The sequence below is a fragment of the Octodon degus genome, unplaced genomic scaffold, assembly GCF_000260255.1.
Source record: "Octodon degus isolate 3935 unplaced genomic scaffold, OctDeg1.0 scaffold00330, whole genome shotgun sequence".
Classification (NCBI taxonomy): Eukaryota; Metazoa; Chordata; class Mammalia; order Rodentia; family Octodontidae; genus Octodon; species Octodon degus.
In genome coordinates this window covers 156409-173803 of record NW_004524906.1, presented here as the reverse complement: position 1 = coordinate 173803, position 17395 = coordinate 156409, and the positions used below count along the sequence as shown (strand labels likewise).

Here is a 17395-nt window from a genome sequence, read left to right as displayed (position 1 = left end):
TTTTTTTTTTTTTTTTTTTTTTTTTTTTTTTTTTTTTTGTGTGGTGGGCAGGGGACCAGGAATCAAATTCAGGACCCTGTGCTTGCCAGGTGGGTGCTGTGCCACTGAGCTATAAACCCAGCCAATATCATTCACTTTTATCAACCACTTTTAATTCTAACCACTGCATTCTGTATCTTTTTTTTATGTTGCAGCATCTATGTTCAGCTTCTCAACAGTCAAAAGTGTAATTATATTTTATAAATCTCCTAGTAACTCATTATTTACCACTAAACATGTATATGCTCCAATTTTTTTTAGTTTATTTATTTTTTATTTAGGGTGCAAAACATGTTGTTTTGTTTTGTTTTGTTTTGTTTTGTTTTGTTTTGTTTTGTTGGGGGTTTTTTTGATCATTTGACAATCCTTTGACCTAACTGTAGAAAATGTGATTTGACTGACAAAACTTACACATTTCCAAACTACATTGATGACTTTGTTCACTAAAATTTGTTGCACTGGTTAAAAACATGTGATTTTGAGGGAGACATTATTCAGTCTGAATCCTGGCTCTACTACTACACTCAACTGCCAGAGTCTAAATTCTTCCATGTGCAAATGGGGACGAAATCAGAACTGTATCTTAACTACTTAAGATTAAATGAGATAATTCTTGTGAAACAATAAAAATAGTCCTGTTAAGCACTTGAAAAATGTACTATTTAATACTATTATTTTTAGTACCATGTTCTCATATTTGCTTTAAAAATAGATTTAAAACACTTTTGCCCCTTGAAATGGTTTCCTCTAGTACAAAATCTAAGTTCAAGGGTCTGTAATTTGCAAAGATCTATATTATTTCTTCATAAACAAAGCATACAAAAAAAAATCCAGAGTAGCACTTGGTGACTATCTACATCTCTGTGACTCAAGAGATCTATGAAGGTTTTATTTAAATAATCCTCTCATGAAAAAAATCCAAATACCCCCTCATTTTTCTCTTTTTATTCTAAACTGCCTGCTCTAGGGTTGAATGTAGAGTTTTAAACTATCACAAAGCACTCTATAAAAGTAAGGAACCATCCCCACCATTGTTATCAAGGTGATCTCAGTTCTCTCTGACCCTTGCAGTGACCCTTAAATGTAACAACACTGAGCAGATTACAATGACTAACTTTTTTCAGGTGGAACAGGAGGGACCAGCTAATCTGAAGGTTTGCTGCTACCACTCCTGCTGTCAACACTGCTTCCCTGGTTGGTGAGTGACAGCAGAGGACATAAAGACCAGACTGGACACCACATAAAAATGCACTATTCATACCTATTTTTAAGAGATCTCTGGAAAAAAAAAAAAGGCCTTCATGTGACATTTTATGGTGGCTGAGAGAAAAGGAAGCATTCATGTGATACCCTAGAAAACACAGGCAGCTATGTGGTATTGTCCCAAAATCAAAATCTCTTCAACAACACCAGCTGCTCCCAAGGCAAGCCTGTAGGTTCTTACCAACTCTTGTGGGTCATCCTGTAGTGGCAGAAATGCTGCTTCCAGGATAGCGACCTGGTCAGCACTGAGCTTCTGCCACAGCCCAATCAGCAGAATCATCAAGTGGGTGGCACTTTTCAGTCTGGCAAATGCCTGGAACACATTGGCTTGGTTTTCCTCCACTGCTTCTGCCAGAGCAATCACCTGCAGAGACAACAAAATGCAGTAAGGGATAATTCACCGCTGTTAAGCCTTCAACAAGTCACATTTGACACACCTCTTTTTTTTCTGTAAAGCAACTTGATGAACTGTCTTCCACAAACATAAGTGATAGCGAGTAATAAAAAATGTATCATTCATCTCATTTCCACCTTCTCAAAAACTCTCCAAACTAATACCAAATGCATATGGCCAGGAGATGAAAATATCCATGAAATCAGCCTAATGAAGACATTGTTCCGTGTCTGCTGCACAATCAAGTGACCTTCTTCAGTCTATGGTGGTATAAGTAACTGCTAATAAAGTTATAACAGTCTTTATCACCAGCCATGGAGAATGATCAATTAGACATTCCCATGAAAATGACTACATTTAAAGCTGGCGAGATAGCTCAGCAGATTAAGTGTCTGCTTACGCAAGCACAGGGACTGGAGTTTAATCCCTGGCACCATGTGCTGCACTGCCCCCGCCCCCGGGGAAACTGAGCCAGTGACCAAGTCCAGGCATGGGGGCCTATGCTGGTAATCCCAGCACTGGGAGGGTTGAAAACAGGAGGCTCACTGAGTCTGTGCTGTTACTGAGACCCTGAACAAAAATAAATAAATAAATAAAAGGCTGCACTTGCCTATAGTTCAAAATTCTGAGTTCATTATAACCTTTTCAGAAAATATCTGTCTTATTCTGATGTTAGCATTTACATGTTACATGATAGATATCTAATATTTCTTATACCTAAAAGATAGATAATTTTTACACATTTGTCCAGCTAGGTAATGTCATTTTTAACACAAATGTCAGGCACCAGTCCACAGGAAACTGAAAGTCAGGGTGTGCTAGCTTTACAATGCCAAATCAACTAAGGATAAAAATTGGCAGGATTGAATAGAATTTGCTTTATTTTTTATTTTTATTTTTTATCCTTTTGAATAACCCCATGGAAAAAGAGAAGTGAAGTAACAATTGGATGGAAAATCCATGGTTGCCCACTGGTGTTTTACTGTAATGTCTTGGTGAATTTTGTGCTCATTAAAAGTAATGAACTGCCTGCCACAGCGGCTCTGTATGTATGACGTCCACAGAACAGGAACAGGCAAGGCCAGGCAGTGAGTCCTTTCTGTAAGTCTCTGCCAGCTCACAGGCCAGAGCTGAGATGGGATGGATGAATCCGCCTGGTGATATTTCATGGCTCACTTGACAGAGGCCCAAAGGGCTTGTTAACAAATCATCTTTCCAACCAGTCAAGGCCATAGCTGTGTGGTCTCTCGAGCTCCCTGTGGGGAGAGGGCAGTACAGGGATGGTCCTCTGAGTATCTGAGAGACTCTGGGAAAGAGCACACCAAAGGCCCTCACCTGCCATCCTAATCAGCAGGCCTCTGCTACTTGGCTGCAGGCACAGAAGACTCTGTTATGAGGCAAGCAGAGAGCCAGGGAGTTTGACCCAGGATAGCACAGCATAAAGTTCAGGGTTGACCATGTGTCCAGACTGTGCTTTCCACTGGGGTCCAAGAAAAATAGACTGAGATAGTATACAGCCACAGACTCTCACAATTTGCTGGAAAGAAAACTTATGCACACAACCAATTAGTAGAGAGAAACAATACTGTAACAATGTCCTATTTAAGCAGAACAGAAAACCAGTGTAAAAGCAGTTAGCAGAGGGACAGATCACTGTGGGTCAGAGTTAATATCCCTCAGGCTCTTCCACTCAAATGGAGCTTGGAACACATTCCTTCCCCATTAATTCAAGAAGTCCCCTTGAAGAGACAGAGAATGGCCACTTTCCTTAAACCAAAACAGGTGGAGTCATAAGCTTCCCCCACCTCACCGTGATTATAACAGATTTCTGTGAAAGTCTAACTCCATAAGCTTTTTCTTCCTGTAAATGTTAACAAGCCTCATGTAGAGTCAGCATACTGACACAGACGCTTATTGTCAAAAAGTCCAAATCACTCAGAAACAAAGGTCATAAACACCTACTGAGTGCCACGTATGTACAAGAATTTGTGGGAACCATTATAGGGAACTTGGAGGTGACTGAACTAAACTCTACCTGCAAAGAGTTCATAACAGAGAAAGGAAAATGGGTTAAGGAGACAAATGGTGACCCTGTAAGGAAGACCTGGAGCCTCTAAAGGAGAATTTCATGAAGTCATGATCATTCTTTTAGGGCAATGCCTCCAAATAATTGAGTATCCCAGGCATCCTGTGCTGAGTCACACTTGATCAATGTCTTCAACCCTGGATCCTGCAGGTGACACAGTCATCACCGTCTGTCTCACAGATGAGGGCTCCAAGGAGCAGCTCACATGAGGAACTGTGCACTCCGAAGGGCCTTGTGTACAGCTTAATGCTCCGCTGTCTCTGTCCTGAAATTCCTAATAACTTTGTGTTTCAACCTGTGTTTTACATTTAAATCAATGGGATGATGGTGCACAGATATGCATAGAGATGAGTTCATTCCTTTACAGCAGTTGCAGGCTTTTACGCATGCATTTAACAGCACCACTAACCATACATAGAGTGCTGGTAAAATCCATGTTAATATTTAAAATTTTTAGGTAGTTCTTACTTGGGAAGACATACAGAAAACAGGAATATACCTTTGGAAGTTGTGAAAGAGACCACTGAAGAAAGGAAAGACTTTCTGTTTTAGCTGCCCTTTGTTCATGTCTTTCTACCAAAGACCATGCATAAGGATCCACAAACCAAGCAGCCAGCCTGACCTCACACCTAGGAGTTCAGAGAACAAGATTCAAACTCAGTCTGTCTCACCCAAAGCCCGTGTGAGATGGTGAGCACTCTGCAGGCTCAGGAATGGTTGTGCTCCCACCACAGGCTGAGGGTGTGTGGCTTCAGGAAGGAGAGGTGGAGGGAGGGGCAGCGGCTTGCTGGGTCAGCCCCTCCCAGCTTGGGAGAAAGAACCAACTGTTTAGTTTTCAGGAATTATGTGAGGCAGTTGTTAAACACAGTCATTATTAAAGATTAGATTACATAAACCTAAAACTAAGTTACACTAATAAAAAAGGTAATAATTACTCAGAACTCTGTACTTCCTACTATTATGTAGGCTCTGAGGTTGTACTAATGCCTAATGTAATTGCATATTGGCAATACTTAGCAATGGTGGGCTCTTACCACTCAGAGATTGCATGTTGGCAGCCTGAATCAGCCACTCAGAAGTATTCATACATGAAAATCAACAAATACCAGGGCCTCCTTCCTATTCACCCATCAGAGAGCCTGCTGTGGAATACTAACCAGCACACCCTGAAAGAGGCTGCCTGAAATGCATCTGAAAGCACGCACCGTAGGCAAGAGGCCTTTACAAGGGAAGGAAATAACACACATAGAGCAGAAAAGTGGAGGCTGCTTGCTGGGGAAGCGGAAACATCCCACTGGGGAAGGGACTGAGGAGACTATGAAGGAGCCTGCGTGACTGCCACAGTGCAGTGCTGGGGGAGAGGCAGGCGCTGGGGAGCCACAGTGTTCTAAGTGTGGGTTTCTTGATGCAGCCGACACCTGAAGTGGCTGTGGGATCAGAGTAAATATCTAGACCTAAGGGAAGCTTTCATGCACATTCCTAGTGGGAAAACCTCTCACTAAGTATAACCGGGGGTCAGCTAATGAACCCACCCAACTCGCGCAACACAGCTGTGGTGCAAGAACAACTCAGTGAGACAGCGGCCAAGGCTCAGGACCTTTCCTGAGCAAGGCCCAAAGTTCATGCATCTGGGAGCCACAGTCTCGCTGGATGTATTTCTGTGCCATTGTGGAAATTGTCTGCTACTCCCAAATGGTCCCAGAAATTGGAAAGAAATGGGATAAACAATTAATTCCTATGTAAATTACCCCCAAGGAAAGACTTCTTGGCCTGCTGGCCAGCATAAACAACTAAACAGATCTCCGTGTTCTCTGTTTAGTTTTACACGTAACAGCCAAGTTTACTTTGCTCTGCATGAGCAAATGAATTGAGCAGAATTAACATAGTAAAAGGAGCTGAAATCACTAGGCCCATCAAGATGCAGATCTTGTGTCCAAAGCCTCCAAGGGCTCAAAGCTCATCTGGAACTGAGCAGTGAGGCCGCCGGCTCCAAGACTAAGATTTGGGGAGAGTGGTTTCCAGGACTCATGGCTGGCTGAGTGTTCCCGGGGGCTCAGTAGGCCACAGAGAGGGGCTGCAGGAAACAATAAATGCTGACAACCTAAAGCATAATGTGTCGATGGCCTTTGTTTTGCTTCTTCAAACTGAAGGCTTCCAAATAAAACAGAGACCACAAAGGACACCTCTGTCCAAGCACTGTATCAGTAATGCCAGAGGAAGGAGGCAGAGGCCCAGGAAAATGCTCAACTCATAAAGCGAGTGTGAAATTAATCCCATATACTTCCAGCTGCCAAGACAGGCTGTAAAACTGGTTACAGGAAAGTAGCAGCAGCAGGAGCAAAGCAGACATGAATCACTATGTACGAACACAGACACCTCCAGTTTCTTCACCTCAGCTCACTGTCCACCCTGCCTCCAGAGCTATGTGCAGCACGTGGGGTCCCTCAGGCTGAAGTTTAGTATCCCTGGCAGAATCCTGATTGGAAGCTGGTGCTGCACTCAGGGCCTTCACACTTGAATTGCCATGTGGCCCTCATACCCTCTGGGAGAGGAAATGTTGGTCCCTCCGCCTCAATTCCTGAAACTTATAGCCACCAGAGCACAGTGGCTGAGTGGGGCTGGCATTCTAGTCCTGTGCTCTGATTTCCCTGAGTGCCCTTTGTTCCATACACACAGTGTGTGCAGGTGGCCCCCAAATTAACCCAGCAGTCTTTATCAAAATCATCCAAGGCAGAAGCCAGGTTCATGTATTACACCCATCGTAGACATGAGTACTTCAAGTTTTTCCATTGTCAAGGCTTTTAGCATAATGTTGAGCTGGTTGGTTTCTACCCAAAGTCACAAAATAAAGGAAATGAGTTCAGAATTTGTAAGGGTGGGAAGTGAATATACTAAGATTTTTCTCTGAAAGAGAATTCTATCATGTTACATATAAAAAAAATGTTTGTTTTAGATCAACTATCTTCTTGACCTGCTCTCTTAGTAAAGCTACTTTTTTTGAAAGGGATGGTCAGTTAGTTATTTTTATTGTAAATCTCATGTTACAATGATTTCAGCAGTCTGAGAAAGGTGATATTCTATAATAACTGTCAATAATTATCTACAAAGTTTCCCTGGGACCATGCACTGTATTCTAAATTCTTTTCAGGGATTATTTGTAGGGGAGCTAGCCTACTCCTGCTACTTTGTTCCCTGACCCCGGCCTAAGGGTCAAACAAGCATGAAAGACAAGACACAGAGTTTAGTTTAACATACGGGAAGCCAGAAGAATCTTGCCTCTAGTAGGTAGAGAAGTCCTGAAACAGCTTCCTTCTTTTATTTATTCAAAAACTGGTACAAGCAATTAAAGTAACACAAGATTCTTCCACCTTCCAATATCCATAGTACATGCTCAGGTAAACAACTTAATCTTAGAGTTGTACAGGCTTTTCTTTTGTACTCACAGAGAAGGTCAAATAGGCTTCAATTCTCCAGTGGTCTCCCTCAGTTGTGCCATTTTAATTTTCAAAAGAATCCTGCATGGGATACTATTGTTGCACTCATTTTAAAAAAAATAAGGAAAGTGCTAAACTGTAAGCAGCAAAGCCAGCATTGAGCTTCACTCAGTCTGACTCCAGAAATGGTACTCAAAGCAATGCTTGTGTGTTGGTTTCTGCCTGCATATCAGCCACTCTCCCCAGGCAATCTATAGAATCACTTTGACCAGCAGGTCCCTGACTGAGCTTGGAGTCACTGAGGTCTCAGCTTTGCTGCCTTCTGATTTATTCAAAGGTGACTATGGATGAGCAAATTACGGAACAGAGTTGCTATGAAGGGACAAATTCACAGCACCCCAGGGAAGGCAGTGTGCTGCCAGGGAGCCAGAGACAGGGCTGGTGGTCCCACTCTGGTACCCAGCAGATTTATGTTCATGTTCAGTTTACTTCCCCTTGCTTCAGACAGCTGTAACTGTCTGACTCAGGTCTGCTTTGAGTGGTATTGAAGGATAGCTGCCACCTCTTCCCCATAGATGCCACACAGTAGCCTTCCATTTACCGCTTGTTTGACTTTTTCTTTCACTAATTCCTAGGATTATGAGAATTAGATAAGGGTAGAAAAAAAATATAGGTGTTGGCAGGTATGTACAGAAACTGGAATTTTCATGCATCACCGATAGGAAAGTAACAAGAAACCAGTCACTCTGAATGTCTGCAGTTCCTCAAAAAGCTAGAGTTATGACATGACCCAGCAGCAAGTCTAATACTAGGTATATGGCCAAAGGAAAAGAAAATATGTGTTCACTTAAAAACTTGTTCCTGAATTGTGTCAGTTAGCTTTCTGTTACTGTAACAATCACCCAAGATGATCATACTATGAGAGAAAAGGTTAGTTTGATTCATAGCTCTGGAAGTTCCATTCCATAACTCAGCTGGCCTATTGCTGAGGGTGCATGGCACATATTATGGCAGTGGTACTTCTCACAGCAAGGTGATTCCCCTACAGGCCAGCAAGCACCAAAGAGGAAGAGAAGGGCCAGGTTCCATTATCTTTTTTGAAGATACATCCCCAAGCACCTGAATACCTCTACTAGGCCCCATCTTCTGAAAGTTCCCACTATGTCCACATTCCTGTCACAGCAAACACATGGCACTTTGGATGGCACTGAAGGTTCAAATTAGCATGGATAGTGAATCAGTACTATTTGTAACAGCCAAAAGGCAGAACAATCATTTGTTCAATGCATGATGAAGAGATACAAGGAATGTAATGGAACATTATTCAGCCATAAAAGAAAGGATTTATATAGTGTACAGTATGGATGACTCCAAGAAGAATCCTACATGAATGAAGCCTCATCTCAAAGAACCACATTCTATACAGTTCCATTCACATGAAATGGCAAGAATAGGCTAATTTATAAGACAAAAGGGGATTAGAATGTGTTTAGGTCTGGGGTATGGGGCCAATAGGAGGAGATAAGCAGTGACAGCAAATGAATGTAGAGTTTCTTTCAGGTAGTGTAAGACATTATTAAGTTAAATTGTTGTAGTTCACAATCCATGAACACAATAAAAATTACTGAATTATATACTTTAAAGGGACAGACTCTATCTATATAATTGTATCTCAATAAAGCTGTCAAACAAGAAGTAACAAAATACTTTTAAAGTACAACTCATGTCAAAAAAAATAAAACACTTTACTTGACAAGATTTGTGATACATATTATGGCTTACGTCTACATGTCCCCCTAAAGCCTCACGCAGTCATAGAGAGGGCGGTTTTGAGAGGTGGCTGGATTTACAGTGTGTGGCACTGGGATTGAGTGTGATTATTAAATCATCCAATGATTGACTTGGCATAGTTCTAGCTAGGACTGAGGGTATGAATGCTACACCTACCTTAGGGTGGTGGCCTGCATAAAATATAAAGGATTCTCAAAAAGAAAAAAATAAAATAAAATAAGGGACAGAACAAAAGCTAATGTAAGCTCTCAACTGTTTGCTTGCTGTGGACTGTTTCTTTTCTGCGATATCCTTCTCCCATGCTGCCCTGCCTTGGAGCCAGCTGATTATAAACTGAAATCTATACAAACTGAGAGTCAAATAAACTTTTGCTCTTTTAACTTTGGGCATTGGGTATTTTGTGTTAGGAACAAAAAACAGTAACTAAAACAATATATTAATAGCTATACGATATTTGCAACCAGGGTTTTGTAACATTCAGGACAATGAGATAACCGTGTGACTCAAGAATCAATCAACCCTATAATAAGAGTACTGGCAGTGTTATTAACTAGCTATATGACTTTTGGCTAGGTGCTTTATTTCTCTCAGACTTGGTCTTCTCGCTCATCAAATCATACTCTATGAAAGCTAGTGAACATCATTTCTTTTATAACTTGTTTGACTGCTGGTTACCATTTGTTAGCCTACTTGGGGGACCCAAGGGAAATCTTCAAGAATGAGGTCCCCAGATTAAAGAATGCTCTTGTCCAAACATGAGCAACATCAGCAGGCAGCATGGGGTAGTGCAGAGCACAAGAATGCAAGAGCAACAGATGTGTTTATTGTATAATTCTTACACAAGATGTTATCTTATATTTACCTTCTTACATAGTACCGTATCTGGCACATGCATATTTACCTATGCTAAAGGATGGTTGTGTAACTATATCATGCTTTGCGCTTGCATTAGACAAGTAGAGTCGTACTCGATTCGGCAGCACATATACTAAAATTAGACAAGTAGAGTCATATCTTCAGGTCCTTAGATGCTCCTGAGCTTCGAAGCAGTCTGAGTAGTTTCCCATACTATTTCATAATAATTCTCATAGAGTTTAGTTTCAAATTAGTTATCAAAGGTAAATTGTCCTTTTTGTTAGAGTACCAATGACACTGAAAAAGAAAGACCTTTCTCAGGTACCTGAGATACACACTACCACATATAAGCAGAGTGAGGCATTTGTCACTCCTCTGTTGCATAGGCCCATAACCAGTGTCATCCAATGAGACAATGATTATGTTATAGATAAAATAAGCTTCAAATTAAAAAGCCAACAGATCTAGTAACAGATACACAACTAAAAGAGATGTAAGAGGCACATGCTGGACTTCCTTGCTCCAAGCCTTCTGCACTTCTATTAAAACATGCACACACAAACACACAACTTTGCCATAAGACTTATCTAATAGTCCTAGGAAAAGATTGTTACTCAGGTAAGTAGGAACTGTTTGATTTCTTTTCTACCTTATGAAAATGCTAGAAAATCTGGTGATTTGAATGAAAAGGCAAAAGGAAAATAAAACTCATATTCAAAAATCCAGAAAATTTCAGTGTAAAAAGGACAACTGAAAAAACTCCAAAATACCCACAATTTTCCAGGTAAACTACGTAAACAATGGATGCCTTCCAGGATGAGTTGGATGAATTTACACATACAGAACCAGGCAGTGTCAAGTTCCCAATTCAGATGAAACCAAAGTAATGTCACAAGGAAACCACCTACGTCCTATATCTGTCATTATGGCACTTTAGGCAGAGATGCCTTACAGACAGCTCTAATGACTATTCTGTATTTTAATGAATATGTTTTTCAGAGGCAGCACTCAGGTTAGAAAGATCCACTGTTGCACTAGGAGGGACTTGAAGGCCACCAGACAGAGGTCACACTTCCTTCTTGACTGTCATCTGTGAGCACATTTGCTGCACATGCTAACATAGCAAAAGAACTGCCATAAGGAGAAAGAAAGACTCTACCAGGTCTAAACTTTTACTCTGGCTCAAAAAATGAAATCTGTGTCCTAAAAAGTTCTATTTTACCAAAAGAAAAATGAAATAAGGTTCAAATAGAGAAGAGAAAAGGCAGGCATGTTAGAAGTGCTTGCATAGTGAGCTTGTAACTAACTCACTCCTAAGGTGCACCTACTTCCTCCATGCTTAACTTTTAAGACATAAAATTGAACCCTGGAGTTCTTATTTTAAAGGCATAGCAGGAATGTAATTCTTAACTATGCTTGCTACTGTGTTAACATATATAAATAGGATAGGGGACTGAATTATACTTATTGTACCTTCAATAAGGAGAAAACCTACACTTTCCCTTTATTATCAATTTAGTTTAAGTTTTTAAAATAAAGCTGAGATTAGAATACATTTTTCATTATACTATCATTCTGGATAGATAATAAAATAACAGGAAAAGTGGAGCATTTTAGTAAAAAACATTTCAGTCACACAAGCTGTCTTCATAAAGAGCCCTGCTCACTAGCTGACGTACAGGGTGCTCCAGGTTACCACAGTGTGGCCACTGTATCTCTCAGGCACGATGATTGCTTTTCTTGCCTGGAATTTTCCCTGACACCATTCTATATTTTCCAAATGCCTTCAGAGTTCACAGAAAACTGGTTTTAGAAAAACAAATTATTCTTGAGAAATTTCTTTATACTGCACTCTGTAGAGCCCCTTCTTTCTTTTTAAAGGTTCTGCCTAGACGAACATAAAAGGTAGGCCAGTGCTGAAATAGAGACTTTGGTTAGGACTTTTAAAATATATACTATTGATTCATAAAAATGTTAAATGAGAGAGACAATAAATAATCTACAAATGACATAGAGACAAATTTTCCTATTTCTGCAAAATTTATTCACCAAATAGACATGTAATTTAATCAGCTGAAAAGAACATAACACCAATCCTTGGCAAATATAAAGCTAAAAATGCAACTGATCTCAAGCCAGATTACTATTTTTACCCTTTTTCCCCGGCTGTTGAAATTTTACCCCATTCCATAAAATTAGCTACTTATAGCCAAGTGAAACCTAAATTTAAAAAATAATAATTAATGGGATCAAGTTGTAAGAAGAAGAATGAATGTTCTCTAGACCATGGCTACTCGCTGAACAGATTCCTATTGAGGCTGGAGTCTATGGTTGGCAATGTCAGAGCTCATTTTACAAGTCTTGGAGAAAGGCACCATTATCACTCTCCAAAAACAACATCCATGCGGTTGTTCTATACAATTTGTAAGTTCAGAATGTTTCAGGCCACACTCTTGCATACAGACATGTCGGTAATGATGCAGTCACCCACAGCCCCTGAGTGCCATCTCCAGGGAGGGAAATGATGGACAGATGAGGAGCAGTGTGGGTCCTCCAAGCACTGTTTCACCGAAGCCGTTGAGCACCATGACACCTTAGTATACACAGCATCAATTCAAGCATGTTAATGATCCACCTGAGATGGCAAAAAAGGAGCCTGGAGACACCAATCATGCTGGTGACACTGCCAGTCATTTCCTTGGTGGTGACATTATCATAATAAAGATAAAAGAGTTTTTTTCTCTGAATTTTCTTTTTAAAGCTTCTGACTTTTCAAAGAGGCTACATTTTTCTTGAGCACTTGTGGTTTTACTTTTGCTTCTCTAGGTAAGATGCAGTTGTAGCCCACTGTGCAGTAGCATTCTGGCAAGAGATGGGACCTACATGGCGAGACCACATGGAAATCCTACTCAAGGCAAAGTGTGAGGAGTTCAGCTTCACATGGAGTGAACAGGGCTAAACTGTGGCATTTGTACAGTCGTAGGCTGCTGGAACCTGAGAACTAGAAAAGGCTTGCTCAAGACATGCTGGGCCTGATTTCTACAGTACAGTAAACCCCTCCAGGCCAGAGGCAATTTTATTACTTTGTAAGACAGTCTCTGTCTCACAAAGTTATTCCACATATGTTTGCTGTGCTGAAGTAAATTAAAAATCCTCATGACTCAGTACCACAAGATTAGCCATAAAGAGGGTGATCCACAGGAGCACTGCTTGGGAAAGGAAAGCTATCCCTACACTCCAGGTGAACAAGACTGAGGCTACAATTTTGCAAAGGGTATGGGGTCTTTATTATTGATGAGATCTACCATTGGTTGTAAACATATAGGCTGTATAGACAAATCTTCTACATAGACTGCATTACAACTGATTCCTGCAGTCATTCTCATCTTTACTGTTAGTTTGTGTGGTAGATGTTATAAATATATCATTTACACTTAAAATATGTCCCATAGCAGGGTCACGTAATGCAAGCACATGAGCAGTTTATACTACATTCCAAAGCAGGTTTTTCTGACCTCTTCATTAAGGACATTTGGGGCCAAATAACTCTCTGTTATTGGGCTGTCCCAGGTACCGCAGGAAGCTCAGCAATATTGCTGTACTCCATGCACTAGATGTCTAAAGGTCCTTCAAGCACTAGTATGACAACCAAAAACATGGCCAGACATTGCCAGGTGTTCTCCTGCGGCAAAATCACCCTTCTTAAAGCCACTAATCTATAGTCAGTACATTCACCTCTAACAAACTGTGCTTCCCATCAGAAGCAAAACCTCCAGGGCAGACTGTCAGCCACAACCACTTACCTTATGCTACTGGTATCTCAGGTGACACTGGAGACACTGACCATAGCAACTGAGAAGTGGCCTTGTATTGGTGAGATCAGAAGTTTGATGATGGGCATCATGCATAATAGAATTAGGTTCAATGGCAAAATTAATAGTATTCATAATACATAGATTGGCTAATGACTGTTATGTTCATATCCTTCTTTGCATGAACAGGGTGGGCAGTCTAGCAAGACAGTGACAGGGTGGGGCCCAGAGTTTGAGCCTAAATATTTTTTTCCTTTGGAGAAGCAGATTTCTAACTGCTGGATGCTCACTGTGGGAATAAGCATCTTGTCCTGGATTATTATCCAATCTGACTAAAGGTGGTGGTCTAGTACCTAAAAGAGAGCTGGGCCTTCACTCAGCTTATAGTATAGGCTGTATGGATTGTTATATGCTCCCATAAGTTTATTTAATAAACGAATTCACATGTGACAAAATTTGACTACACTTATTTTCACTATAATCAAGGACAGAGGTTGTAAAGAAGAAGTTTCCTTTCATTCATCTCAAGCTTTCGGATGGCTATCATTACAGAAAGGAATTTATCAGCTGTGCACAACCAGATCAGCAGAGGTAGTGTGTGTTGTCCAGTCTGTGCCAACTGTTGGGTGTATGTGTGAATGAGCAGCTGCCTGCAAGGAACAGAGTAAGAAGAAAAGCAAGTACCTTAGTAAATAACAGCAGTTACTAACTATGGGTCCACCTTGGCCCAGGCAAAGGCTTGTGACCTGATGTACATTATTGTTGACTCTTTCAACAACGCTAGTGGACAATTATTATTTTTTGAGTTAAAAAAAAAAAAGATTCAGAGAAGTTAGGTTAGGCAACATAGCCAAAATCAAGATCAAGATTCAAATCAGGTCTGTCCAAAACTATAACACAAAAGTACTTCTCTCCATGCCATGTTGAATCCTTAGAAAAAGACAGGCATGTATACACACACACAACTCTAACTTCCTATCTACCCATCTAGACAAACTTACAAATGAACTCTCCCCATCAACAAACTTCCTTGGTGAGAAATTCCATTGCTTATTTAAATTAAGGGCCAGCCAGAGAACTCAGCGGTCTAGACCGTCTGCATAGGCAGAGTGCAGTAGCCATGGTTCAATCCCCAGCATGCCATGCTGGCCCTGCCCCCAGGGCATGCTGAGACTGTGATTGAGACTGGGTGTGGTGACACCCACCTGTAATCCCAGCACTTGGGAGGCTGAAAACAGGAGAATCACTACAAATCAGATCTACATAGTGAGACCCTGCAGACCCTGTACTAAATACATTTAAAAACAAAGTTAAAAAAATAAAATAACCCACATTTGCATACATAAATGTGTCTAGTCCAGAAAAGCACTCTGTTTTGCATGTTACTTCTTAAGGCCTTTCATCCTCCTCTGTGCTGCCTGACTGGTCCAACAGTCATCTGAGTACATGTAAACTTTAAATTAATCATAAGCCTCAAACATGTCTAAAAACTTATAAATGGCATAGAAAATCTAGAGATCACCCTCATCATAAATGATTAAACCAAACCTAGGATGTGGTAATTTAAGAAAGTCCCTTGACCTCTTCAAGGATAAATTTTCTCCTCTGTAAAGGAGGAGCATTTGCCACAAATATTGAATGGAATGTGTTTGTCACTGTGCCTACAGAAAAGACAGGACACAATAAATGTTAGCATTATTTGTATTATTCCCTGGTGGTTAAACTTCCAACCAACACAGTCTTTATAAAAACAAAAGAAACATCATAATGTGCTAAAGGGCTGGCCAGATAGCTCAGGGGATTAAAGTGCCTACTTAGGCAGATTCAAGGGCCAGGGGTTCAACCCCTGGCCTGCCCTGCTGGCCCACCCCCAGGGCAGGCTGAGACAGAGATTGAGACTGGGCATGGTGGCACATGCCTGTAATCCCAGTGCTTGGGAGGCTGAAAAACAGGAAGAATCACTATAAGTTCAATCTATGTAGTCAGACCCTATAACCCTGCAGACCTGTACTAAATACAAAATAATGATGATAATAATAATAATAATAATAATAATGTGCTGAAGATAATAACATCATCTTTTGCCTTTTATACCTAGTTTGCGTAATTTCAACAATGTCACTATTTCTCCATGATCGATTTTTCACATAAAATATATACATTTACCACAGTATGATCATAATCCACATACTTTATTCTTTTTCAGTACCCATTATGCTCCTTTCCATGATATTCATCCTAGTTAGAATTTTATCTTTATCAGTTTTAAACTCTGTGAAGGCAGAGACCGTGTTTTATATCATCTTTTCCTGTGTCCCCAGCTCACTGTCCCAGGACCAAAGACACAGAAGGTCTAAATAGCATTTGTTCATAGAGTGAAACTGAATCTCATTTGGAAAATCCTGGGAGGCAGCACTTGAGCTTCCTGTTGCTATGAGGAGTCTCACCTAGCCAGTTCCAAGGAGACTAGTTCGTACATTGCTTCTTGGGTGTCCTCTATATGCACATCAGGATGTGTCTGATTATTTCTGTCTTCATTTAATCTAGTAGCTTTGCTGTTTTATCTTTAGAAGTGACAAATCAATAATGTGCTATATTAGTCAGCTTACTTGTCACTGAGACAAAGTACCTGACACCCATGATTTAAAGAGGGCTCATGGCTTGGGGGCCCATCATAAGCAGACCTCCAAGGCAGGTACTAGTGGTAGAGGGATGTAGTCAGAAAAGCTACCAGGTTCACTGCAGCCAAGAAGCAGAGTAGGGGAACAACACAGAGGGGAAGAGGCCAGGGACCAGATGTAGTGTCCAAGGCCACACCTCTAGGACCCACTCAGACACAATCACAAGTGTGCTCTACCAGATCCCAAAGCCAATCAAGTTGACATTCCATGCTCACCACCACATATGCCTTAAAGCTTAAACACTTCCCAGTGGCACTCACAAAGAGTGGGGTGGAACATGAGTTACCTCAGAGTCTCCATAGGCAAGCTGTGGGGTTGGACCGTGATATCCACTTTGGCAGTGATAAAACCAGTACTCTGAATGGTTTCAGAGACATACAGCCAGATTCAAACCTAGGCACAGCTGGCCAGCAAACATACTGTTCCACTGCTCACGTGGGCCCAACAGAGCTCCCTGCAGGTAGGAAATTCATTTCTGCAAAATTTCATTTATTTTTATATTTTAATAGTGTTTTCCTATTATTCAATGAAAAAAACTATCCATCAGGGACAATAAAGTGTAGTTCTTAGACTGATTTACTCTAAGAAAAAAAATGTGTTTATTGAATCTATTCAACAAATATCAGCTGTGCACCCACTAGTAGCAAGTGCTATTTGGATTTAGTGGAGAGTTATAGCTGGCAGCAGAAGCCAGACTGGGGTAAAGTCGGTCAACATCCCTGAGACAATGAAGCTTTTCATGGTTACAAAACAACTTTTTTAGACTATCTTCTAAGTGATCTTGCACAATAAAATTAGATGAAAGATAGTAGATTATCTGTGTGAAACTTCTAGTACAAGCAAGAACTTTTTTTTTCTTTTTTAAACAGGGAACCAAAATAATAAAAAATAAACAGGGAACAATAACAGTTTTTATCTTTGGCATCAATATTCTGGTGTCTTGCATAACACAAAATGTAGAAGTAAAAACATACCAAAACAGGCAAAAGAGAGGAAGAAAAAGAGGAGCAAGAGAAGAAGAAGAGGAAGAGGAAGAGGAA

The 17395-nt window shown here is 40.7% G+C and overlaps 1 protein-coding gene across 1 annotated transcript in view; it reads right to left on the bottom strand.

The window, feature by feature from the left end:
• LOC101569605 (protein PTHB1) overlaps window positions 1-17395 on the bottom strand; it is a gene marked incomplete at its 5' end in the record, with an annotated part of 267164 nt that overhangs the window by 105096 nt on the left and 144673 nt on the right. Inside the window, one exon of the mRNA XM_004647823.2 lies at window positions 1484-1666. Coding sequence (XP_004647880.1) covers window positions 1484-1666 — 183 coding nt within the window. The remainder of the gene's footprint in view (window positions 1-1483; window positions 1667-17395) is intronic.